Source organism: Artemia sp. Qi Xiang Cuo, chromosome 8 (genome assembly GCF_049724085.1).
Source record: "Artemia sp. Qi Xiang Cuo chromosome 8, ASM4972408v1, whole genome shotgun sequence".
In the NCBI taxonomy this organism is placed as follows: Eukaryota; Metazoa; Arthropoda; class Branchiopoda; order Anostraca; family Artemiidae; genus Artemia; species Artemia sp. Qi Xiang Cuo.
The window spans coordinates 19,632,142-19,653,130 of NC_142801.1; the positions used below are offsets into that span (position 1 = coordinate 19,632,142).

Consider the following 20,989-nt stretch of genomic DNA (forward strand, 5'->3'; position numbering starts at 1 on the left):
CTACCTATTCAGAAAAATGATTTTCCTTGTTGTTCAGGCCAGGGGACTGTTACGTTTCCTATATAGGTTTTCGGTCATGGTAATTCCAATAGTGTACTTTTGTTTTGACCCGAAGCCATTTTTGTTTAGGGCTTCCAGGCTATTTTTCGAAGCTGCTATAAATCTGTTTTCGAAATAAAGTTTTATTCTTAAGACTAATCGAGATATTATTAACCGTTGCTGATTCAGCTACAAATGAAAATTTCCTTTTCTCTTGCCAGTTTTCATTAAAATGTGTTTTTTTAATTTCGGTTACTATGGGCCGTGGTTCGTTTTTTACTAGGTTGCAGCTGCCGCTGCAGCCATGAAAGTCTCGGATAAACTGAATCCTTACAATATCTATTTAAAAAGAAAGAATTCTTGTCAGTGCATTAACAGAAATATTTGTTTATTTCAACCATAATTGAATCTTCAATTCGAATTTATATGAGACAGCGCCAGTTTGCCCTCGTGGAAACAATTTATCCTATCAAGAGATATGAAGTATGGCTGTTGATTCTGAATTCTGACAGAAAGTGACAAATTTGGTCAAGCAAAATCACCCAAATGAGGTTGCAATGTCTTATCTGACATCCCTGACTTAAAACGAATTTTTCCGAAATCCTTCTAAAAAGAATCCTCGAAAACGGATTCCTGGTAATATCGGTTTGAAAAGAAATAATTTTGTCAGTGCATTAGTAGATATTTTTTGTTTATTTTAACCTCACGTTTGTCAGCCTAAGCAAATTTTCAACTCTGACTCAAAAGAGACAGCGAAAGTTTGCCTATGTGGAAACAATTTTTCTACCGTTAAATTTTTTGGGGGTAATTACACAAGATATTAGTAGGCCTAATTATTAGGAGATGTTATATACAAATATTGCGGCAAGATATTATATCACGAGCAATTATGGAAGATAACTCGCATTTAAAACACAAAAGCAAAAGCGAACGTGTATCCGCAATAGAAGTGCATGTATCTTTCAAAATTTCAGACGTTCACCTCTGTCACCTATTTAGTGCGAAAGTACGTGTGGTGCAGTGCTTCCATTTCTACTATATTTAAGAGTAGACTACTTTATTTTGAATGTTTCTCCTCTAATATTTTTAGACCTACTTTAATACTTTATTTCTACTTTAAATTTGGATTTTCCACTTTTTTCCTTGCCGAGCCTATGGATTTTTGTTACGGAAAAAGGAATTTTGGATACAACGGCGGAATTTTGGCAAAAGTCATTGACACGTGTTCTTGTTTTTGTCGGACTTGGATAGACCCGCGAAATTTGAAACAAAATAACCAACGTGGAAGGATCGACATGATGGAAAAATACAAATAGAAGCACCTATGCACATTTACGATTTTACTTGCTTAAAAAAGAAGTGCTAGAAGTCGCGAAGAGTCTTTGTCACAATTTCTCGGTAAAAGACTTTTGTAAAAAAATTGAGTCTGTTCAGTCTGTGAACCTTAAAAGAGAAGAGTTCTTCCTACCCACCTCGTAAGGTTTACCTGGGACTAGGATCGACCGCTTGTTTCTTTTCCTCACAAAGAAAAGATAAAAAGTTCACAGAGAAAAGCAGGAGCATCAAGTAGATTGCCCAAATATTATATATTGAAGCCGTGTCCCTACTTGTCAACTGGTTTCCATTTGAATGTGAAATTTAAAACATCGTAGAGATTGTTGACGAAGTAGTCTCATCGGATGGTGACATTCCATCGTTGCAGCTTTTTTGCCAAAATTTCGGGCACCCCTCGTGGAATGTGAGGCTGGTTGAAAATAAGTGGTGGGTATTAATGTTACCTAGTTTAAACGACAGTTTGCCCACTAGCGGAAACCCAATCGATTTGCGGAACTGGGTGGTGTCCATCAAGAGGCCAAGTGTAGGGTTTAGATTCACTAACGTTTTTCATGTCATTCGGTTTATTTCGAATTTCCCTGCTCAAATGTCGCCGTAGAAAGACTTTTCAGCGTTCTGAAAACAGTAAAAAATGAATAGAGGAATGGTCTAAAAAACCTAACTTTGGCTGCGACGATTTCTGTCAAGTATGGGATGAAGCGTAAAGGCCCCCTTACGTTCATCGAAAGTTTAAAGAAAAAAATGAAGTCCGTGAAATCCGATGCGACTGCGTCCAAATGCGTCACTTTTTTAGGCATTGGTAACGACAACGATGACTCGGGGTATTAATCTTAGTATTTGTTTTTTTCTCTTAAAACTTATTATTTGGTAATTCTCATTAAATTTTTTTCAATACAGTTTAAAGTGCGTCTACATTCGGCATTTTCTGGAAAACTGGGAGGCAGGTAGGAGTCTACACTAGTTAAAATCGAATAATTGAAAAGATCAAAATGCAGGCGCTGTCCTTAAATCAAGCTGTGATTCATTTTTGCTACTCCATTGCTTCAAATTAACAACCCAATATAAAAAAAGTCAAAACAAAAATAATACGTGAAAAAGCGACTGGTTGGATATCATTCATGCCAATCCTTCGCACCAATTCAAATAAAACGAGGGTGTTGCAAAAGTAGTAATAGAGAAGGAAAAAATAATGGCAAAGAGAAACAAATAGATAAAATATATTCATGTGGTCCAGAGTCTGAGACCTGGACCCGGAATCTATAAATCGAAACCGAACTTAACTAGTCTATAAATATAAAGCATTGTTTTAAACGTCAAAAGAAGATGTTTTGGTATAAGTAAAAGGTCTTGAGTTGTAAAATAGGTCGTCTTGAACAAATGCTATTATAAGTCAGCCTAATAAGGCTTTACTTGTAACTTGGAAAGAAGTCAGAAAATGGGGAAACTTTTAGAAATTTTGGTATTGAAAATAGGGATTTCTAGGGATTTTCCACCAGCCTTTTAGGGATTGAAATAATTTGAAGTGGAACCACTGGTAATATAGCGTAAAGAATCAATTTTGTTAACATTCCTATTCAAATAGTAATAAAATAATACTCTTTTATTCGCACTTAAATACTTTATTCCCACATTAGTGGGATGGAAGCACTGGTGTGGTGTATGTTTTTGCAATCCTTTTTATAAATAGGGATTGGCGTTCGCATTTTTGCCAAGAAAGAGTTGGAGAGGAGGAGAGAGATAGTAAATTTAAAGAGTGTGTCTTCAAACATTTTTGGAAGGATGTGAAAACATTCAGGCTAAGATTTAAACACAAATGGTTCTTTTTTCAACTGTCATATTTTTCCAAATGGTTCTTTTTTTAACTGTCATTTTTTCCAAATAGTGCATAATTTTGTGCTTTTTTAATATTTTGGTATTCTAGAGGAGGTCTAAGGTGGGGTTCATTGAGTAGCCTTTGTGAGAGAGACATTCTTGAAATGAAGCAGATCAAAGTAACCTGCTCAATTGTCTATGAGTTGTCATACTTATATGGTTGTTGAAAAATTACCTTGCTGATAAATTTTGTCTGACTTAGAATTGGCATTGCTTACCCGATTATAACTTAAATCTAGCCTTGTTTTGTTTGTTTATTGTTTCCGGATTTTTTTTATATAAGCAAACTTCTATTCTGTCCCATGGGGTACTTTAGAAAACAAAGTTCAATCACGATGGCTCTTGTCTCCTTAGTAAAAGCCTCAAAATCCTGCAGATCCGGATTCAACAGGAAATTCTAGAAAAGTGGAAACACTATATGCCTTATTCACCTCAAAGATGTCTTTTTGTCTCATGTTCATAGAACCATATGCCACACATAGGACAAGCTGTCACCACATAAGGAATAAGCAAGTCATGGGCGGATCAAAGAATGAACATCGTATTTCTGTGTAATGAATTTAATGAATAAATTTGTACAGTTCAAAACTGAGAAAAGACTTGAATGCGTGGGACGCTTTACGAGGCTACTCGACCTCTACTTGTGTAGTTTGGGTTTTAATTGTGGCAACAAAGTATTGATTGATTAGTAGTAATAGCAATTTATTATTTAAAAAAACAAAAAAAAACACACAAAGTCAATCGGTAGCACATCAAAAGCGTCGCTTGCGAGAGTGCGCTACTAACAAAAAATAAAAAAAAAAAAGTATAAAAAAATTTTAAAAAAAAAACAAACAACAAAAAAACAAGTATAATCGATAATAAGCAGAAGGGTGAAACCGTCAACCGAAAAATAAACTTGCATAAATAATTCATACACAGTAATGTAGCATAAGATCATGATTCTGAAACAAAAAAAAAGCAATAAACAATTACTATCAAACTTAATTCCGTGAATCTAAATCTGTTTCGAAGGTATACTTACTAAGCAACCCCACACGTAGCTCAGATTTAAGTTGATTAATGGGTAATTCCTTGGTACTTCGGACAAGCTTATTCTACAACTTAGCCCCTCTATAAATAACTGAAAAAGTAGTCCTACTAGAAACCAGGCGAGGAACCTCAATATCTCCACTTGTCCGAGTTTCGTGACAATGAACATTAGACCTTTCTCGAATTATTCCTGTAAAACTGTCAGGATGGCACCCATAACAATACTTATACCTAAAAATTAGTGTGTAAAAATCATGCAATCCAGCTGCAGGCACTATATTAATTATACTGCACATTGACCTGGTTGAATCCCGATTCCCTGTTCCCCAAAATAATCTAATAGCATTAGATATAATGCTATATATATATATATATAATATTTTATAATATTTTAATAGCATTAAAATATAATAACCGCCAAACATATATTTAATTAACGGATAATCCCTAAATTCCGCGATAATATTTTACTTATAGCTTTTACATGGGACTTTAATGATATATTTTCATCAATAATAATCCCAAAATACTTAACGGAACTTGACCGCTTAACAATTCCCTTCAGTGAAGCTATTTCAGTAATCCAAGAGCAATAATTTGGAGACCGCGAAAAGATAACAAAATTTAACTTACTTATGTTTAGGTCGAGCAGGTTTACCTTCAACCATAGGCATGTCTTAGTCATTGCTGCATTAATTGTAGAGGTAAGTAGGGTACAGGATCGATTAAATCCCTAATTCTACAAGTAGTTGCAACAGCATTTGGCAGATCATTAATAAAAATAAAAAAAAGAGTAGGACCTAATACAAACCCGTGGGGGACACCACATTTAACTACACTTTTACTTGAAAAAAATCCATTAAGGTGAATGCTCCCTATTACTGCTCCCTATTATGGAGGTAATCATGAACCAAAGCCAAAGTAGCCCCTCTTAGTCCATAGAATTCACATTTGCGCAATATCCGTGCTATTGTCTACCTTCCGTGCTAACTTACAGAATGTGCGCATGATCTATAGTTGGTTCTAGCACGATCTATTTTGTATAATTTTTTATCAAAGTGTTTATTTTTTATTCTCTTTCTCTCTCTCTCTCTCTCTCACTCACTCTCTCTCTCTCTCTCTCTCTCTCTCTCTCTCTCTCTCTTTCTCTCTCCCTCTCTCTCCCTCTCTCTCCCTCTCTCTCTCTCTCTCTCTCTCTCTCCCTCTCTCTCTCATTCTCTCTCTCTCTCTCTCTCTCTCTTTCTCTCTGTTTTCTTTCTCCATCTTCCTCCTCTATCTTTTTTCACATATTCACAATATATTACGTGTACATCTCTATGAAAGTTAGAAGAATGGAATTACACCTTTTGCCTTAATCTATTTTTTCTCTTCCTATTATTCTTCACACTGTTTGTAATGTGATCATCATAGTGTCTCCGTCATTTTACTTGTTTTATAGAAATTGTATAATCTTTTCTAGATATCTTGTCATTGAAGTTGTACCCTAAATAAAGGTTCTTTTCTGCCAATTCTCTTACAAGTTCTCTTTATATTCTCTTTATATTTCTTTAGATCATTCTCAAGATCTCTTTACAATTCGCTTTACAAATTCTCTTAGCTGCACAATCTAGTTTATCTCTTTTATTATTGTTATTTGTAAACCATGGAATTTTTGGTAATTTTTCAAACTAGGTTTTGTATTTACTTTCCGTTTCTTTTATAGAAACAAGAGCAAACTTCAAAGAACGTTCATGCTGCTGCAGAGGACAGGAATGATGGAACTCTGTCCCAACTCTTACGGCCTCCTTCGATAAATAGTTGCTCTAACATGAGCACACCCAAAAGCAAGAACTCTGAAAAATCCCCAACTTTGCCATCAGGAGCTGTGAAATCACTAATTTCCGAAAATAATAAAAATAAGAATATTTCTAAAAATCCAATGGATTCTTTACAAGTCCTTCAAATATCAGATGCCTCATCAGGGAAAACGCTGGAGTCATCTGTGTCCACCGCAGTGAATCTCAAGGCAGATACCGAGAAAGTGATTGATGTCTCAACGAACAGTTCACCGTCATTAATATCTGGAGTGACAATCACAAAAAAAGACCTCAGAACTCCAGTAAACTCTGGTCGGAGGATGCTCCATTGCAATGTTTCTGAAGTCAGTGGCATACGAAATGGCGGTAAAAGTAAAAACTATTCAACTTCCAACTTGTCATCACCTGATATGTTTACTGGCGATGAGACGTCTGCTAAAGATTCTTCTTCAGAGTTTACAAGAATTACTCGATCTTCTGCTCGTAAAAAAGTGGAGCCAGGGACGTTTGTGGCTAAAAGAGATCGAGTGCCGAGTATGTCCTCCCCTAGTATTTGTATACCTTTGAAAGTTGCAAAATTTTCTAGTTCTGGAAAGAAAAAATCTCGTGTCATGCAGTTAAAGCACGGAAATAGTGAATCATTTACTCTTCTCAAGAAAAAACCAGCCATATCATATCTAATACCAAGCCCAAAATCTGAAAGAGAGTCAAATCCAGAAGTACTTTGTGGAATAACCCCGATTAAACCGAATACGGCCCAATACAACCCAATTGAATCGGAATCACACAGTTCTAGGAAATTACGTAATACTGTCAAGTCATCTTTTATACCCAGTGACAAATGCTTAAAGACTAGTAGCACTGAAATAATCTGCGGAATAACTCCTATGAAGCCTAATACGAACAAATGTGACTCACTTGACCCACAAATGCGCAGCCACGCTTTAAAATCTATTGACGTGGCAGAATCAAATATAAGTAATGGTGTATTTCAATCAAGGAAGCGTTTAAGCCCGCCTTGTGATTCGACACCGATTTTGCGGAAAAGATCACCTAGGATCCAGAGTAATATGCGAGGAATCATAGACCTTGGAAAGGAGTACAATCGTAGACAAATCACTTCTAAAAAACTGACAAAAATAGAAAGTCAAGATTTATTTGGTGTAGACAGTGCAATACCCGTTCCTTCCTTTAAAATATCTACAACTGATTCAGGTCTTATATCATCATCATGCCATCAAATTTCTATCTGTGATTTAGAATCAGAAGTTCTAGAAATGTCACCAGAACAGACTAAACTGCAAACTAAATGTCCTGTTGCCAGAGTTACAAAATTACGAAGAAGTTATAGTGAAGATATTATTGACAAATCTCCATTCGTTTCTAATATATTAAAAAAGTCAATTAGTACAAAACTTACGGATTTTTTTCTAGAGAAAAAGATATCCAATTTTTCTAGAAATACCACTATTGTTAATGACAGCAATACCGTGAGATTCAGCAGTATACAAGAAAATCTTGTAAAGTATAGTGAGTTTACTTTGTCTGTTGCGTGCAAAAAAAGTGGTTGTGAATCTATGGCTCTAGTGGGACCAGCCAGAATAAAAAAGTCTTCGTTAGTGGATACAGGCTTTACTGTTACTGGAAGTAATCTATTAATTTGTGGCTTAGCTTTTGGCTGGTCAATGGAAGATGTGACCTATGTTGACCTAAAGGGTGGTAAAGGTGAATATATAAATATTTTTTTGTATACTTTCTAACTATGTTGTGTTAATTTCTGGCTTTTCAACTATACCTATTTTGTACTTAAATTTAGATTGGTCAACGCAAGAATAACCTATGTTGATCTAAGGGTTAGTAATGGTAAACACACAAAATTTATTTTCTTGGCTTTCTAGCTGTACTAATTTTTTGCTTATGTTTTGGCTGGTTAATAGGAGACATGACCTATATCAACCATAGGGGTGGTAAAGGAGAATGAGTAAAATGTTTTTTATTTTATGTTTTACAACTCTGTTATGTTAATTTGTGGGTTTCTAACTATATTAATTTGTGGCTCAGCTTTTGGCTGGCCAATGCAAGATGTGACCTATGTTGACGTAAGAGGTATTAAATGTAAAGATATAAAAGATTTTTTCCTTTGGTTTTTAACTGTATTAATTTGTGGCACAGCTATTGTTTCTTTTATACTTTTAACTCTGTTATGTTAGTTTGTGGCTCTATCACTATGTTAATTTGTGGGGCTTAGCTGTTGGCTGGTCAATGGAAGATGATCTATGTCGACCTGTGGGTTGGTAGAGTGGATAAATAAAATATTTTTTTCTTTTATGTTTTCTAACTCGGTTTTGTTATATTGGGGTTTTCTAACTAAACGAAACACACTTAAGAATTACGCTTAGGTTAGATCTCAGAAAACGCGGTTTCATAGCCACAAAGACAAGTGATGGGTGATAGAATGCATTGGACTGGACTTGCACATTAGGGGGGGGGGGCGTAGGTTAGGTTATGCTAGGTTAGGGGTGCTGACCAAAATTCAAATCCAAATTTCCAAAATTCCAAAATGTTCAAAATTAAAATCAGCTTTTGACTGGTCGATGGAAGACGTGATCTGTGTTGACCCAAAGGGTAGTACAAGTAAAATGATTAAACATTTTTTTCTTGGCTTTCTAACCGTATTAATTTGTGGCTTGAATTTTGGCTGGTCAATGGGGTATCATGACCTTTGTCAACCTAAGGGGTAGTAAAGTTGAATATATAATTTGTTTTTTTCTAATATGCTTTCGAACTCTGTTATGTTAATGTGTGGCTTTCCGACTATATTAATATGTGGCTTTGCTTTTGGCTGGTCAATATAATACGTGATCTATGTTGACATAAGCGGTAGTCAAGGTAAACATCAGGAATGCTTTTATTAACTTTTTAAATTTATCAGTTTGTGGCTTAGCTTCCTGCTGGTCAATGGAAGATATGACCTATGTCGACCTAAGGGGCAGTAAAGGTAAGTGTATAAAATGTTTTCCATGTGCTTACTAGATACGTTACGAATTTCTTATGTGGAAATTTCAAGATAATGGAGATACGTAAACTGTGTATAACTATGTTTGTATTTCAAAGTAATTTCTATTTTGAATATACATGTTTATTTTAATCCTAATCTTTTTTTTTTCTTTTTTGACTTTATTTTTTTTCTAATCACTTTTTTTTATGCTGTAATGTGCTTAAAGTCGTGAATGACGTGAAATTGGGATGGTGCGAGTCGTGTTGAAAACACGAAAATTGCAAACAAACGTTTCGTCGTTTATTGTTTTCTGAAATAGATTATTATGCTTCACAAAAGCTTCTACTGGGCTCTCTCTGGGTTTTTCCATTAGGTAGTGGGTTTTATCTAGGCTCTACTAGGTACATTTGCAGAGGCTTTTTGTTTTATAAAAGGTCCATAGACTGGTCCTGATTATGGGGGACTGGGCTTAGTATCTCTAGCTTAAACATAACCGATCTTAATCGAACGCCTTAGCAAGCTTGAAAAGTATGAAGCTTGTAGAATAAAAGCTTACTTTTGTATAAAGAATTGGTAATTGCCACACCTTGTGCAAGAGTGTATTCTTTTGATTTCCCAAGAAAAATTTTCAGAGCTATGGTCAGTGTAGCGCAGGTACTAATTTCCTGATTCTCTGCCTTCGACCGGGAGAGCTATGCGTGGTTGGGGAATATCATCCAAAGCATCCCGTGTTTTTTCTCCTGATCTCTCCAGGCACCCATTTGGAGCCGGGTTGCCTCTGGCTGAGCTTACAGAATTACACCACTGGCCCTCGTCCCAAACTAAATAATCTGCGACACCAGGACTCGAACACCTGCTCCAAAGGATTGAAGATTCAGTGTGCCAACCACTCGGCTAATTGTGTACTCAATTGTCCTAAAATGAAAAACTACGGTCGCTATAATATTTAAAAATTATTTTCTTTATGTAACTCTGTATATACCAAAACGGAGCCATATTATTAAGCTACACTCTTGTTTTTACAGGATTCTGTCGCTTTAATTTGTTTTAAAGGTATTTCTGCGAAAAGCTAAATAATAAATAAAACTGTGATTGCTGTAGAATGAGTCACGAAGCAGCTTTTTTTAGGCTATCTTCGACGTGTGTAAAACAATTTTTTTTTACCTGCTGACCAGCTACATATAGGCTACAGACATTGGTTTTAAAGAAGTAGATTTGTGGAAAACCAAATTGAAACTATCGATAAAATTTTAAAAATTTTGAAGAGATCATAAGCCAGAGTGAAGGAGTACAGGATGCTGGTAATAATCGAAGTACATCCGGCGTTTGATTGACTCAGTACAGGATACAATGGAGAAGTTTGTTCATGTTTCAATCCTGGTTTTGTGTACGAAAATCTTCCTTAACTATTTAACTAAAATGGTGTTTAAGCTTGTCTGTGAATTTTCAGGCTTTCATACGCTTTTCTAGCAATATTTCAACAAGACTTTGCTAGGTCATCCTTATGCTTGTTTATATTTTTGAATCGCCCGCCATGCAGAAAAATGAAAACGTACCAAAACAAAGCATTCGTAAATAAAATTAAAAGTAAAACAAACAACTAAACAGTCTGAATTAATTTACCATGGCCTGAATTTGGAAAATTTTATTCATGGCTACCTTCCGTTGAGACTTAATTGGGGCAGGATTTGTTGTTTTAGATTTGTATTAAGGAGGCCATAGACGGTTAATCATTTCGGTCAAAAGCTTCCGTCAATCGATTGACTCAAGCATGAGTGACCGTCTAGGAACCTGGTTGACGGTTGAGTCAAGTGTTGACGGGGATTGATAAAAAGTTTATATGACTCAATCATTTTGATCAAAAGCAGTGTGTTAGATTAGCTTTGGTCGAGATTGCAGGGTCGATTGAAGGTTGATTGAAGCATACGTCGCTCGGTTGACGGAAACTTTTGATCAAAATGATTGACCGTCTAGGAACTCCTTTAATAAACTTCAGTGCCATTTTAGTAATGTTGAATAATAAGACTGGCTCAAGACAGTATATGTGTATTATATTTTCTTCCCTATTTATTTTTAGATAGAATCATAAGTAGACCCGCTTTCGTGCTTGATTTTTTACGCGACTCACTCTTATTGAACTTTTTTTTCCAGATGACTTTGAGAACTTACAGAGCCTCTTTAAGAAGATGACAGAGCAGAGTTCAAAGATTATTCTGTTTGACGCGAAAAATATTAGCAAACTACTTTCTCAAGCGTTCAGTTTTGAATTATCTACACTTGAAGTATACGACACAAAAATCGCTTCTTGGATAGTAGACACCTCTATGAGTGAAGTGAGCCTTTTGGAGCTGGTGAGTCGTTTATATTTGCACAGTTACAAGGTTATTTTTCAGTTTTAAAGATAAAGTATCAGAAAGGATTTTAAAGAAATTAAAGTAAATGAGACGCGGTAAAGATTAGAGCTTTGAATATATTGGGTTGAGGAGTAGTGTGCACATTTGGGTTCACCCGAGGAGGCTCCTTACTGCTGTGAGTTGTTAGTAGCTGTTGTAAAGATTCACAGGACCAAAATAATGATAGGGGATAGAGCTATTGGAACATCATTTTTCATTTGCGGTCTTCCTCCTAGGGAACCCGTATTCATGTGCTGAAACCCGTACTTACAGTTGTAGAGAGCTCTCTTACCAATATCTGCGGTAATATATGTGAAAGATATACGTTACACAAACACAAACATAAATGTTCACGCGTTTCCATGCCTTTATTCGTAATATAACTCTGTTTCAAACAAACTGTGGTATTATTTTGAGTGAAAAACAAGTAATTAAAGCATGTTCTGTAAGAAGTATAATTTGAATCTCTGCAGGAAATAACCTTATTTTTATGAAAAGTAATTTACAGAAAAAAGTTCGTCCAATTCTAGCAAAACCTTTTAAAAAGAGATGGATTGGAACATAAATTGTTCCTACAGTTTTGAACTTTCCAGGGGCAGATACAGAATTAATGTGTTAGGGGCACCGATAAAATTTAACTTCCCGCTAGGTGTTTTTTGCTCCTCCGACCGTGTAGTTAGTCCAATTTCTGACCTTCTGGGGGAGAGGGGGCACGTGCCTCCTGGATCCGCTCTCGAACCCTTTGAGAGAGTATTTCAACGAGTTTTGTAAAATAAGCCTTTATTGTTTTTCTGCTACGGATTATCTAGAGAATCATCAAAGCTAATATTTGTATTTCAAGATTTTGACCCTTCAAAATTGCTTTTGAAAGGGGGGAGTTGTTCACAAACATGGTCTTAGTACAAAGAGTACAAGTACAAGGGGGAATGTACATATAGTTTGCAGTTGTGAGATGTAGCACTTTGTACGTAGCGGAAGAGATGGTTCCCCTGACACAAACTGTTCGATCTTATATTCCTGCAGAATACAGTTTTGAAGTAATCATAGTGCTTATACAGTTGATTGAAAATTAGAAGACTATGACTTTTTAAAAAGTATTTATAAGCTTTAAATATTGTCTCTTAGTTACTCAAGACGTACTGCTGTGCAGTCGCGTTCGTAATTCCTGTAGGATTTTGGGAGTTCCATATAAAAAAAAAAAGTTGTTATTGTTTGGGGTTTGACGCGTTCGGCCAATAGGTTATATGCGTTGGGATCACTCGATTATTCTGTACCTTCTGTAATCACTAGCTTGCCTGGGTGTCACTTCAGTCAATATTCACTGAACCTGATCATGTATCACTTATCTTGATATTGGTAGGGGGTTATTCACCTGCAGCAATTGCCTGCGGTGGAAACCGGGAATCAAAATAATGCGGCTATGCTTTACAGCAATTAGAATACATATACAACACGGCTATAGTAAATAATACAATTTTCTATTATAAAAATTTAGTTTATATATGGTTCATAGGTATCGACACAATCACATGGTGTCGACTATGGTCGTATTGAAGCTGTGGTAGTAGAAAATGCAGTGCTCCCGACAGCCATGCGTTTTCAGCTATGTTCGTACAGCCCATTCTGATAGTTTTCTTAACGACTAGAATTAAGGGGCCCTCATTCTCCAACCAGTTCTGATTGTGTTTTCACACCAAAAACCGCAACTAGTGTGCTTCCCGCCTAGTTTGTCTGCGATCCCACTCCATCTTCTGGGAGGTGTCGTGATGATAAGAATCTAGGGATCTTTCTCCCCATTCCCTCCCTCACTACAAAGGTCAAACAGGCATGGACTTTCATAGTCACACCTCTGCCACTGTCTCTTACTCTCTACTCATTTTGGTAGGGACCCTACGGCCAACCTGTAAGATATCTTAACTGCAAAGGAATTAGATTGCAGTCTTTTCTATATGTGAAACCCAGTAACGGTGTAATTTTCATTAATGTTGAATTTTATTTTGTGTATTTGGCTGAACGATAAAAAAAATTATTTATTTTTTAGGCGCGTACATATTGTAAATCTTGTACTGCCATAAGAAACAGCATTGACAAATTGAAAGGAGTTACCTTGCAAGGAATCGCTTCCGACCCGTCAGTAGCAGGTTTAAATCCCCAAGAAAAGGCAATTATTGAATGTCAGGTTACACTCCAATCCTGGAAATCACTCTCAACAAAGATTAGAGAAGCCAGAACTATGAAAACCTTGAAAGGTGTTAACCTTTTTTCTTTCTTTTTGTGTTTTTGTGGACGGCATGAAAAGCACATGATATTGACATGATTATGGTGTGATAATGATGACATGAAAAGTCGCCATTCATGTCGCAAGTCACCATTGTAGCTTGGACATGGTTTATATCGGGTGGTCAAAAATGAGCTTGATTCCATGCAACTGCAGCTAAAAATTTCAACCAGGTATTTGATTTTACCGTAAAATAACAACAAAATCGTGACCAATGACATCCGGGTGGTACTGCTCTGGATCCAAACTTAGGGTTGTAGCTTGCCATTTTTGCAACTCAAATGTATGTTGGGATAGCAGCTTTCTAATTTTGGTACCCTTTGAAAACCATTAAATAAAATAGACGACATGTTAGCGTTTCCCGGTATATAGATTAGCCATTGATTGAAAACCTATGAAAACCTTTGTACCCTTTTAAAACCATTAAATAAAATATACTACACGTTAGCGTCTCCCGGTAAATAAGGTAGATTAGCCATCGCTGGCTCTTGAGTGAGAAAGGGTGTGGAGGTAATACACTTGCGGATAATTTATCCAATCTTCGTCTATATTGAATTCTGTTTTCTTGCCTAACCGTTTCAATAGCGAATGCTCCAACTGGTATCCTGAATGCATGGATGTACTGTCACGCCATCTATATTAATTTAGTAATTTTTCTGAGCATCAAAATTAGCTATCGACCTCTTCAATTTTAGATACTCCTGAGTTTCTTGGGTATCAAATTACCAAGCTGCTGCCTCGACTTTAGATTTGAAGAGGCCCGACCCGGGAACCAGTGAATCGATCTAAGCTCTACCGTGAACTCCATATTTTCCATCTATATAATTTTTTTTTTGGTCTTACCTTTTGGAAATCAGGAAGGCTCAATCCAATTTAACTAAGATAGAGATAGAAAAAAAAAACTGAAAAAAAAAAATGTTTTCTTCTCATAGAAAAAAACAGCGGTTTCTATAACTGTTCTGGTGGTAGGTAACAAGCCAATAATATAGTACTGGTGAAAAGACAACATGCTAGTAACTGTCATATTATATTAGTATTGAAAACACAAAAAAATTAAATACGACAAACGGGTCTATGGCCAGTAAATGAAAACGAAGAAAAAACAAAATCGAATATTTCGCCCGTATCTGACAAAGCGTCTTCAGCGCAGAGAAAAAAAATAAACTAAAACATAAACATAAAACTAAAATTGACTCACCTAAAAATATAATATACAATTGCTTATTATTTACAGTTTGAAGCTACTTTCGTGAAACCACCTCACAAAAGTAACTGGATTAAACATTTAAAAATAAAAAATGAACAAGGAATAAGTTATTGCGACATAATTTTATGCAAAGCTTTTGATGCTGCTATTCACTTAGGTCTATTATTTGAACTAACCCCTGGGAAATTTTGCAAAACTTTATTTTTATTTTTAAATATGGGTTCATTTTTTAAAATAGTATCATAAATAGGATCAATATTTATATTCCCAGTATCTCTATTAATTGATAGACCTGCAAAAACAAGTTAAAATATTATTTTTCAGTAAAGTTTGTTTGATTTTCTCCCCAAGAATCGGCACGTAAGGTAATGAAATATATCTATTGGAAATTGTAGGGTTCAAAAGTTGAGAACCTTCGTTTTTATTACCTTTTTTATGCTTAATCTGCCTTTTCCGTATTATTTTATTTACAAAATTTACAGGATACCCGTTGCGAAATGAAATATCTCTCAAATACAATAGTTTGCTATCATTATACTAAGGGGAACAAATTTTAAAAACTCTATCAACCAATGATATGACTGTTCCTTTTTTTTACTGAAATTGGGTGAGAGGAACGAAAATTTAAATACCTGTCATTATGATTTGGTTTCCTATAAATGGAAAAAAATAAACCATTATCACCTTTTATTAATAAAATATCTAAAAAGGGTAGCCTATCTTGTTTTTCTAGCTGTAGAGTAAATTTAATATTTTTGTCAAGCCTGTTTAAATGGTTAAGAAACAAATTTGAAGAATCCAATCAATGTTCCCAAAAGCATAAGACATCATCCATAAACTTACCCCAAAGACAAGGAGACAGAGGAAAACACTGAATAGCAAACATTTTATCGAATCAAAAAATATATTAGCGAGGATTGGACTTAAAGGAGCACCCATTGCTAAACCGAAGACCTGTTGATAAAATTCTCCTCTAAAACCGAAATATTTTTGTTGTTGTTGAAATCTCAACTTTTGGACCTTACAATTTCCAATAGATACATTTAATTACCTTACATACCAATTATTGGGGAGAAAATCAAACGAACTTTACTTAACATAATATTTCAACTTGTTTTAAAACAATCAGACCATTGAGTAACTTTATAAATTCTGGAAAAGATATAACATGTAATATTTTGTCAAGTGGAGTTTATAGCATCCCTTGCTCTTGCGGGAAATTTTACATCGGTCAAACACACCAGCAATTTGTGGAACGATTTATTGAGCACCGGAATTCAATAGATCATGCGCTAAAATTTACAAAATCTCCAGAAAGTTTCGCTTTCAGCCTTAGCAGATCATATATTTTTTGTAATGCGGACCATTTTTTGCAGTTCGAGGAAGCAATACCTATTTCCAATGATAAAGGTTTCACGCAATGGGCTATGGAGGTATTAGATATAAAAAAAAACATATATTTGCAGGTTTATCAATTAATAGAGATACTGGTAACATAGATATAAATCTTATTTATGATAATATTTTAAAAAATGAGCCCATATTTAAAAATGAAAATAAAGTGTTGCAAAATATCCCAGGGGATAGTTCAAATAATGAACCTAAGTGAATAGCAGCATCAAAAGCTTTGCATAAAATTATGTCGCAATAACTTATTCCTATTTCATTTGCTATTTTAAAATGTTTAATCCAGTTAATTTTCTGAGGTGGTTTCACAAAGGTAGCTTCAAATTGTAAATGTTAAGTAATTGTATATTATATTCTTGGGCCAGTCTATTTTAGTTTTATGTGTAATTTTTAGCTTTAGTTATTTTTTTTCTGTACTGAAAACGCCTTATTGAATACGGGAGAAATATTTTTTTTTGTTTTTTCTTCGTTTTCATTTACTGGCCATAGACCCGTTTGTCATATTTATATTTTTTGTGTTTTCTGTCATGGCTGGCCAGTTCGGCTTTAGATCTTTTATATTTGTATTTAGTTCAGAACAGGACATAAACTACACAGTTACTTATTAATTTTTAGCTTATTACTTGTTTATAAAGATGTAGATTTTAAATGAAATAGGTTTCAAAACTTATAAACTTCAGAGGAACTTAACCTGAGGATGCAGGTCAAATGCTGAAGACAGGTACCAGGGGCACCAATTCACCATAATTTGAAGGGGGGGGGAAGGTCTAGTCAAAATGTGGGGGGGGGGGTGTAATTTTGCTGTTGTTTCAACTTTTCAAAATCTTCCAAGTCTGAGAAATAGCAGAGATACAAACTTGAAAGTTTACCTCTTTTTGGACTCTAATTTAGGATGTGTAGCAATTTCTTGAGGGTTTCTTTATGCATTGAAGCAATAAATTAAAGAGAAAAGTATTTTTTTTGTTTTCTGCAAATATTAAATAATCAAAACACGAAGACTTGAGGCAGTTGTGTCACATCTCAAACTCTTTCAGCACTTTCATTAATGTACAATAGAGATTCGTGAATATTGCCACTATGCACCTACAGTTATAGCATTTGTAACTTGCTATCTTTCTATATAGTTTTTAGTAAAATTTGAGCTATCATGTCTGATCTATCATATCATGTATGTTCTATAACTATTGGTTGGGTGTCCTTACAAAGTGGAAATAGTTAAATTTGTATAGGATGGATCCTGAACTGTCTTGAAATTGGGATGATTTATGGTTAGAGCACTGGCTGTAGATATGAACCTGACTGTTAATAACAAGATTGTTTCATTTGGATGGAGATTTACAATGTCGAATGGAAAAAATATTTGCTATTCAAAAAACTTCTTTTTCATGTTTCTTTTGCGTCTTAATCCATTACTCCATAATTGATGTCTAGTATCTAATGAGGACATTGTCTATTGTTAGTTGTTGATATTTGTGACTGGCTCACTATTAAGTTAGGTTTATTGGGTTTTAAAGTTTTTAATTCTATTAATTCTGATGGCATTTTTTTTTGTGTTGTTAGGTGTTTCAATTCTTCCAATTTGGTTTTTTATTTCTTTTTCGTTTTGCTTTCTGCGTTGTTTGTTTTGTCATTTTATTTATCCGGTTTGTTTTGTCTGTATTTACGTTAAAAAAAATGCGAACATGTTTCTTTGAAAGTTTCTCATATAGCGCTGAAGAAATGAAGCAGTTGCCCTCCCAAAGTATTAGTATTATTTCGTCCAGTATTTTCGTTGGCCTTACACAACCCCATTCTCGATTTCCATTTTTTGGTTTTTTATTCTTCGTCATGCAGGCCAATGTAGCTTACAAAATTAACATAACTGACCATATTAATAGAAACATTATCACTAATAAAAGGGATATATAACATGGTTTTTAATACCCTGTACCAGTTTAGAAAACATTCTTCCACCGGATAGTATCAACGTAAGATCTACCTAAACAGAATAAAGAAAATAATTGGAGAAATGTTTTTTTGAAGTTGATGTATCTAATGCGAATTTATTTTGTGCAATCGGATAGATAGAACGGATTATTTGATAAAGACTCTAAAATTAATTTTCCCCATTGACATCAGGAATGCTGGTATGTTTATACGAATAGATCAGCGACATAGAAAAAAACCTACTGTGGAATACGTAAAGATATTTTGTGTCTTTGGCCACCTTTCATCTTTTTTCTAATGGTGTTTTTAAATGTATTATTTCAGTGGTTTTTGTGTTTGGTATTTTCTGAACTTTGGCTCTTGTGATTTTTATGTTCACATACATACACACATTCTTATGCTAATCTATAATGTATAAGAATCGGAACTTGTCATCTCAAATGTTCCTGTTAGTATAAAATCATTTTAGAGTAGATTGGTATAGTTTTCAATAGTGCCAAAGAGACAAATAGGTATTTTAACGGTATGTCTGCTTTATTTCTTTTTATCTTATGTTTATCGTATTCTTACTATTATGTGTTTGTTTAATTTTCATTTCTTCTTCTTCGTTTTCTTTTTCTTTCTAAATGTATAATCTAAATGCATCACAAATTCTAATTACAACACAAATCTATATGAGAAGGAGTCTTCTTTGTATAAGAAGGTGTATAAGAGCTGGAACTTGCTTCCCTCGATTTTTGTTGTTGCTGTTAACATTGAATCGCTTAAGAATAGATGGAGTAGAGAAAGAATATTAAAAATAGATATTAGAGTAAGAATAGTAAGAATACATAATAAGAATAGATAGATAGAGTCGTCGTTTTATGCCAAAGAGCTGAATTCGGTGTTATAGTTCTATCGCGTGTCTGCTTTCTCTCTTTCTTTTTACGATTATTTACCAGGTTTGTTCTTACTATCTTGTGTTTCTTGTATGTTTTTTTTTTTACTAGCCCTTGGCTTGCTGTAGTTTTCTTTTTGTGAAAAGACAAAGCCATTTAGAAAGATAAATGTCGTTTTATATTCACTAATTTCCTATTTGCAGTGAGATTTTACTGATACTGAGATCTAGTTGGCGCTAATTTAGGGAATCAGAACTTTTTATCGAATTTTTAAGACAATCATAAAATCCTTTGGAGAATCTGATAGGCTTAAACTAGAGATAGCTAAACTTTGGTATAATTTAAATCTTGTTGTGAATTGGCTTTAACTTAAAACACGTATTATAGGCCTGTTTTAAAATTGTTGATCCAACAAAGATCGATTCAATCCAACTAAATAAATACAAATTTAAAGAAAAATGAATCATAATTGTAATTATGTAGATAAAAATATACAAAAAAATTAATAAATAATAAATTAGATTAAGTAGAATTGATCCAATAAAAATTGTTGACAGTAAAGATAATTCTTGTGGACACAATTTCAGATGTTGAAGTCCCTTCTCATATTGTCTTGGGAAAAATGGAGCTATGTGGCTTTGGTTTCAATCTTGACAAGGCCTTATCAATAGAGCAAGAAGTTAGATCAAAATTAGTTTCAACTGAAGAAAAAATACAAAAACTATCGACTAGCAATCTCAATGTAAGATCCTTCTTGAATTCTCCCAAGGTGAGTTTTTTTTTATAATCTAGTTTTACGTCTATTTTTTTTTTGTTTTTATGTACGAATGTGGCAGATTCACTCGTGGGAAGGGACCTCTGGGCCTGCCGCCTACCCCAGAATCTTTTAAAATTTACGTCTCTTTATAACTCTTCTTCAACTTTCCTACATTTCTTCTGTTGTTTTTGTTGTTGTTGTTGTTGACGAATCTGGTGCTCTTTGTCTATAAAACACAGTTTTGCAAATGTGCACTAACAGAAATTCCATACTAATTCCATATAAATTCCATACTAATAGAAATTTGCTATAGAAATTCCAAAAGTATTTTGCAACATTTTCTGTATGAATTATATCTCTACTCCGCCCACTTAAATTGAATCCATTGGATCAATTGATAGACTCTGGTATCAGGCATACTACCTTGTTTGAAGAATACTTGCATTTTTCTTTAAGATTTTCTTCACATAAATACTTGTTGTTTGTATTTATGATATGCTCTACTTTCCTCAAAATTCTTATATGTCTTTTTTTTCTCGAGAAGGCAATTGGAAGACTTAGAGACATATTTCCAATGTCTTGGAGGTCTTTTGGATTTTTTTTTTGGGTCTTAAAAAGGCATTTTATACATGGATACGTGCTTATTTTTGTTTTTGTCTTCATATCACTTTTTTTGCCAAATTATAAACGTCTGATTTTTAAAGGTGTGCGTGTAACCCCCCCCCCCCCACTTAATCCTTTTTTACTCAGCCTCCATCCAAATGAACCCGATGTAAATCAACCCTCATTTAAATCAGCCCCAATTTAAATTCATCCCCATTCAACTCAACCCAAATGTACGTAATTTTTAGCGATAATTACGCGGAAATATAGCGATAATTTTGAAAATACAAGCAACTGGCAATAAGATAATAAAACGAATTAAAAAAAAAACTCGTTTTGTGCTGTTGAGAAACTGTTTATTTTTATTGGCATCGAATACCTAGATTGCCGCAAGTCTTGATTTTTTTGTTTTGTTTTATAATTTAGAAAGCTACGTAAACGTCTGACCGATTTGAAAAAAAAATGAAT

General features: G+C 34.5%; 1 protein-coding gene across 3 annotated transcripts in view; it reads left to right on the plus strand.

Annotated features, from left to right (window-relative positions):
* The window catches only part of PolQ (DNA polymerase theta), a 214,211-nt gene that overhangs the window by 140,622 nt on the left and 52,600 nt on the right, over nucleotides 1–20,989 (plus strand). For all 3 annotated transcript variants that reach the window (XM_089093273.1, XM_089093272.1, XM_089093274.1), the window contains exons 17-20: nucleotides 5,981–7,799; nucleotides 11,224–11,423; nucleotides 13,507–13,714; nucleotides 19,749–19,930. In XM_089093273.1, coding sequence (XP_088949399.1) covers nucleotides 5,981–7,799; nucleotides 11,224–11,423; nucleotides 13,507–13,714; nucleotides 19,749–19,930 — 2,409 coding nt within the window. The remainder of the gene's footprint in view (nucleotides 1–5,980; nucleotides 7,800–11,223; nucleotides 11,424–13,506; nucleotides 13,715–19,748; nucleotides 19,931–20,989) is intronic.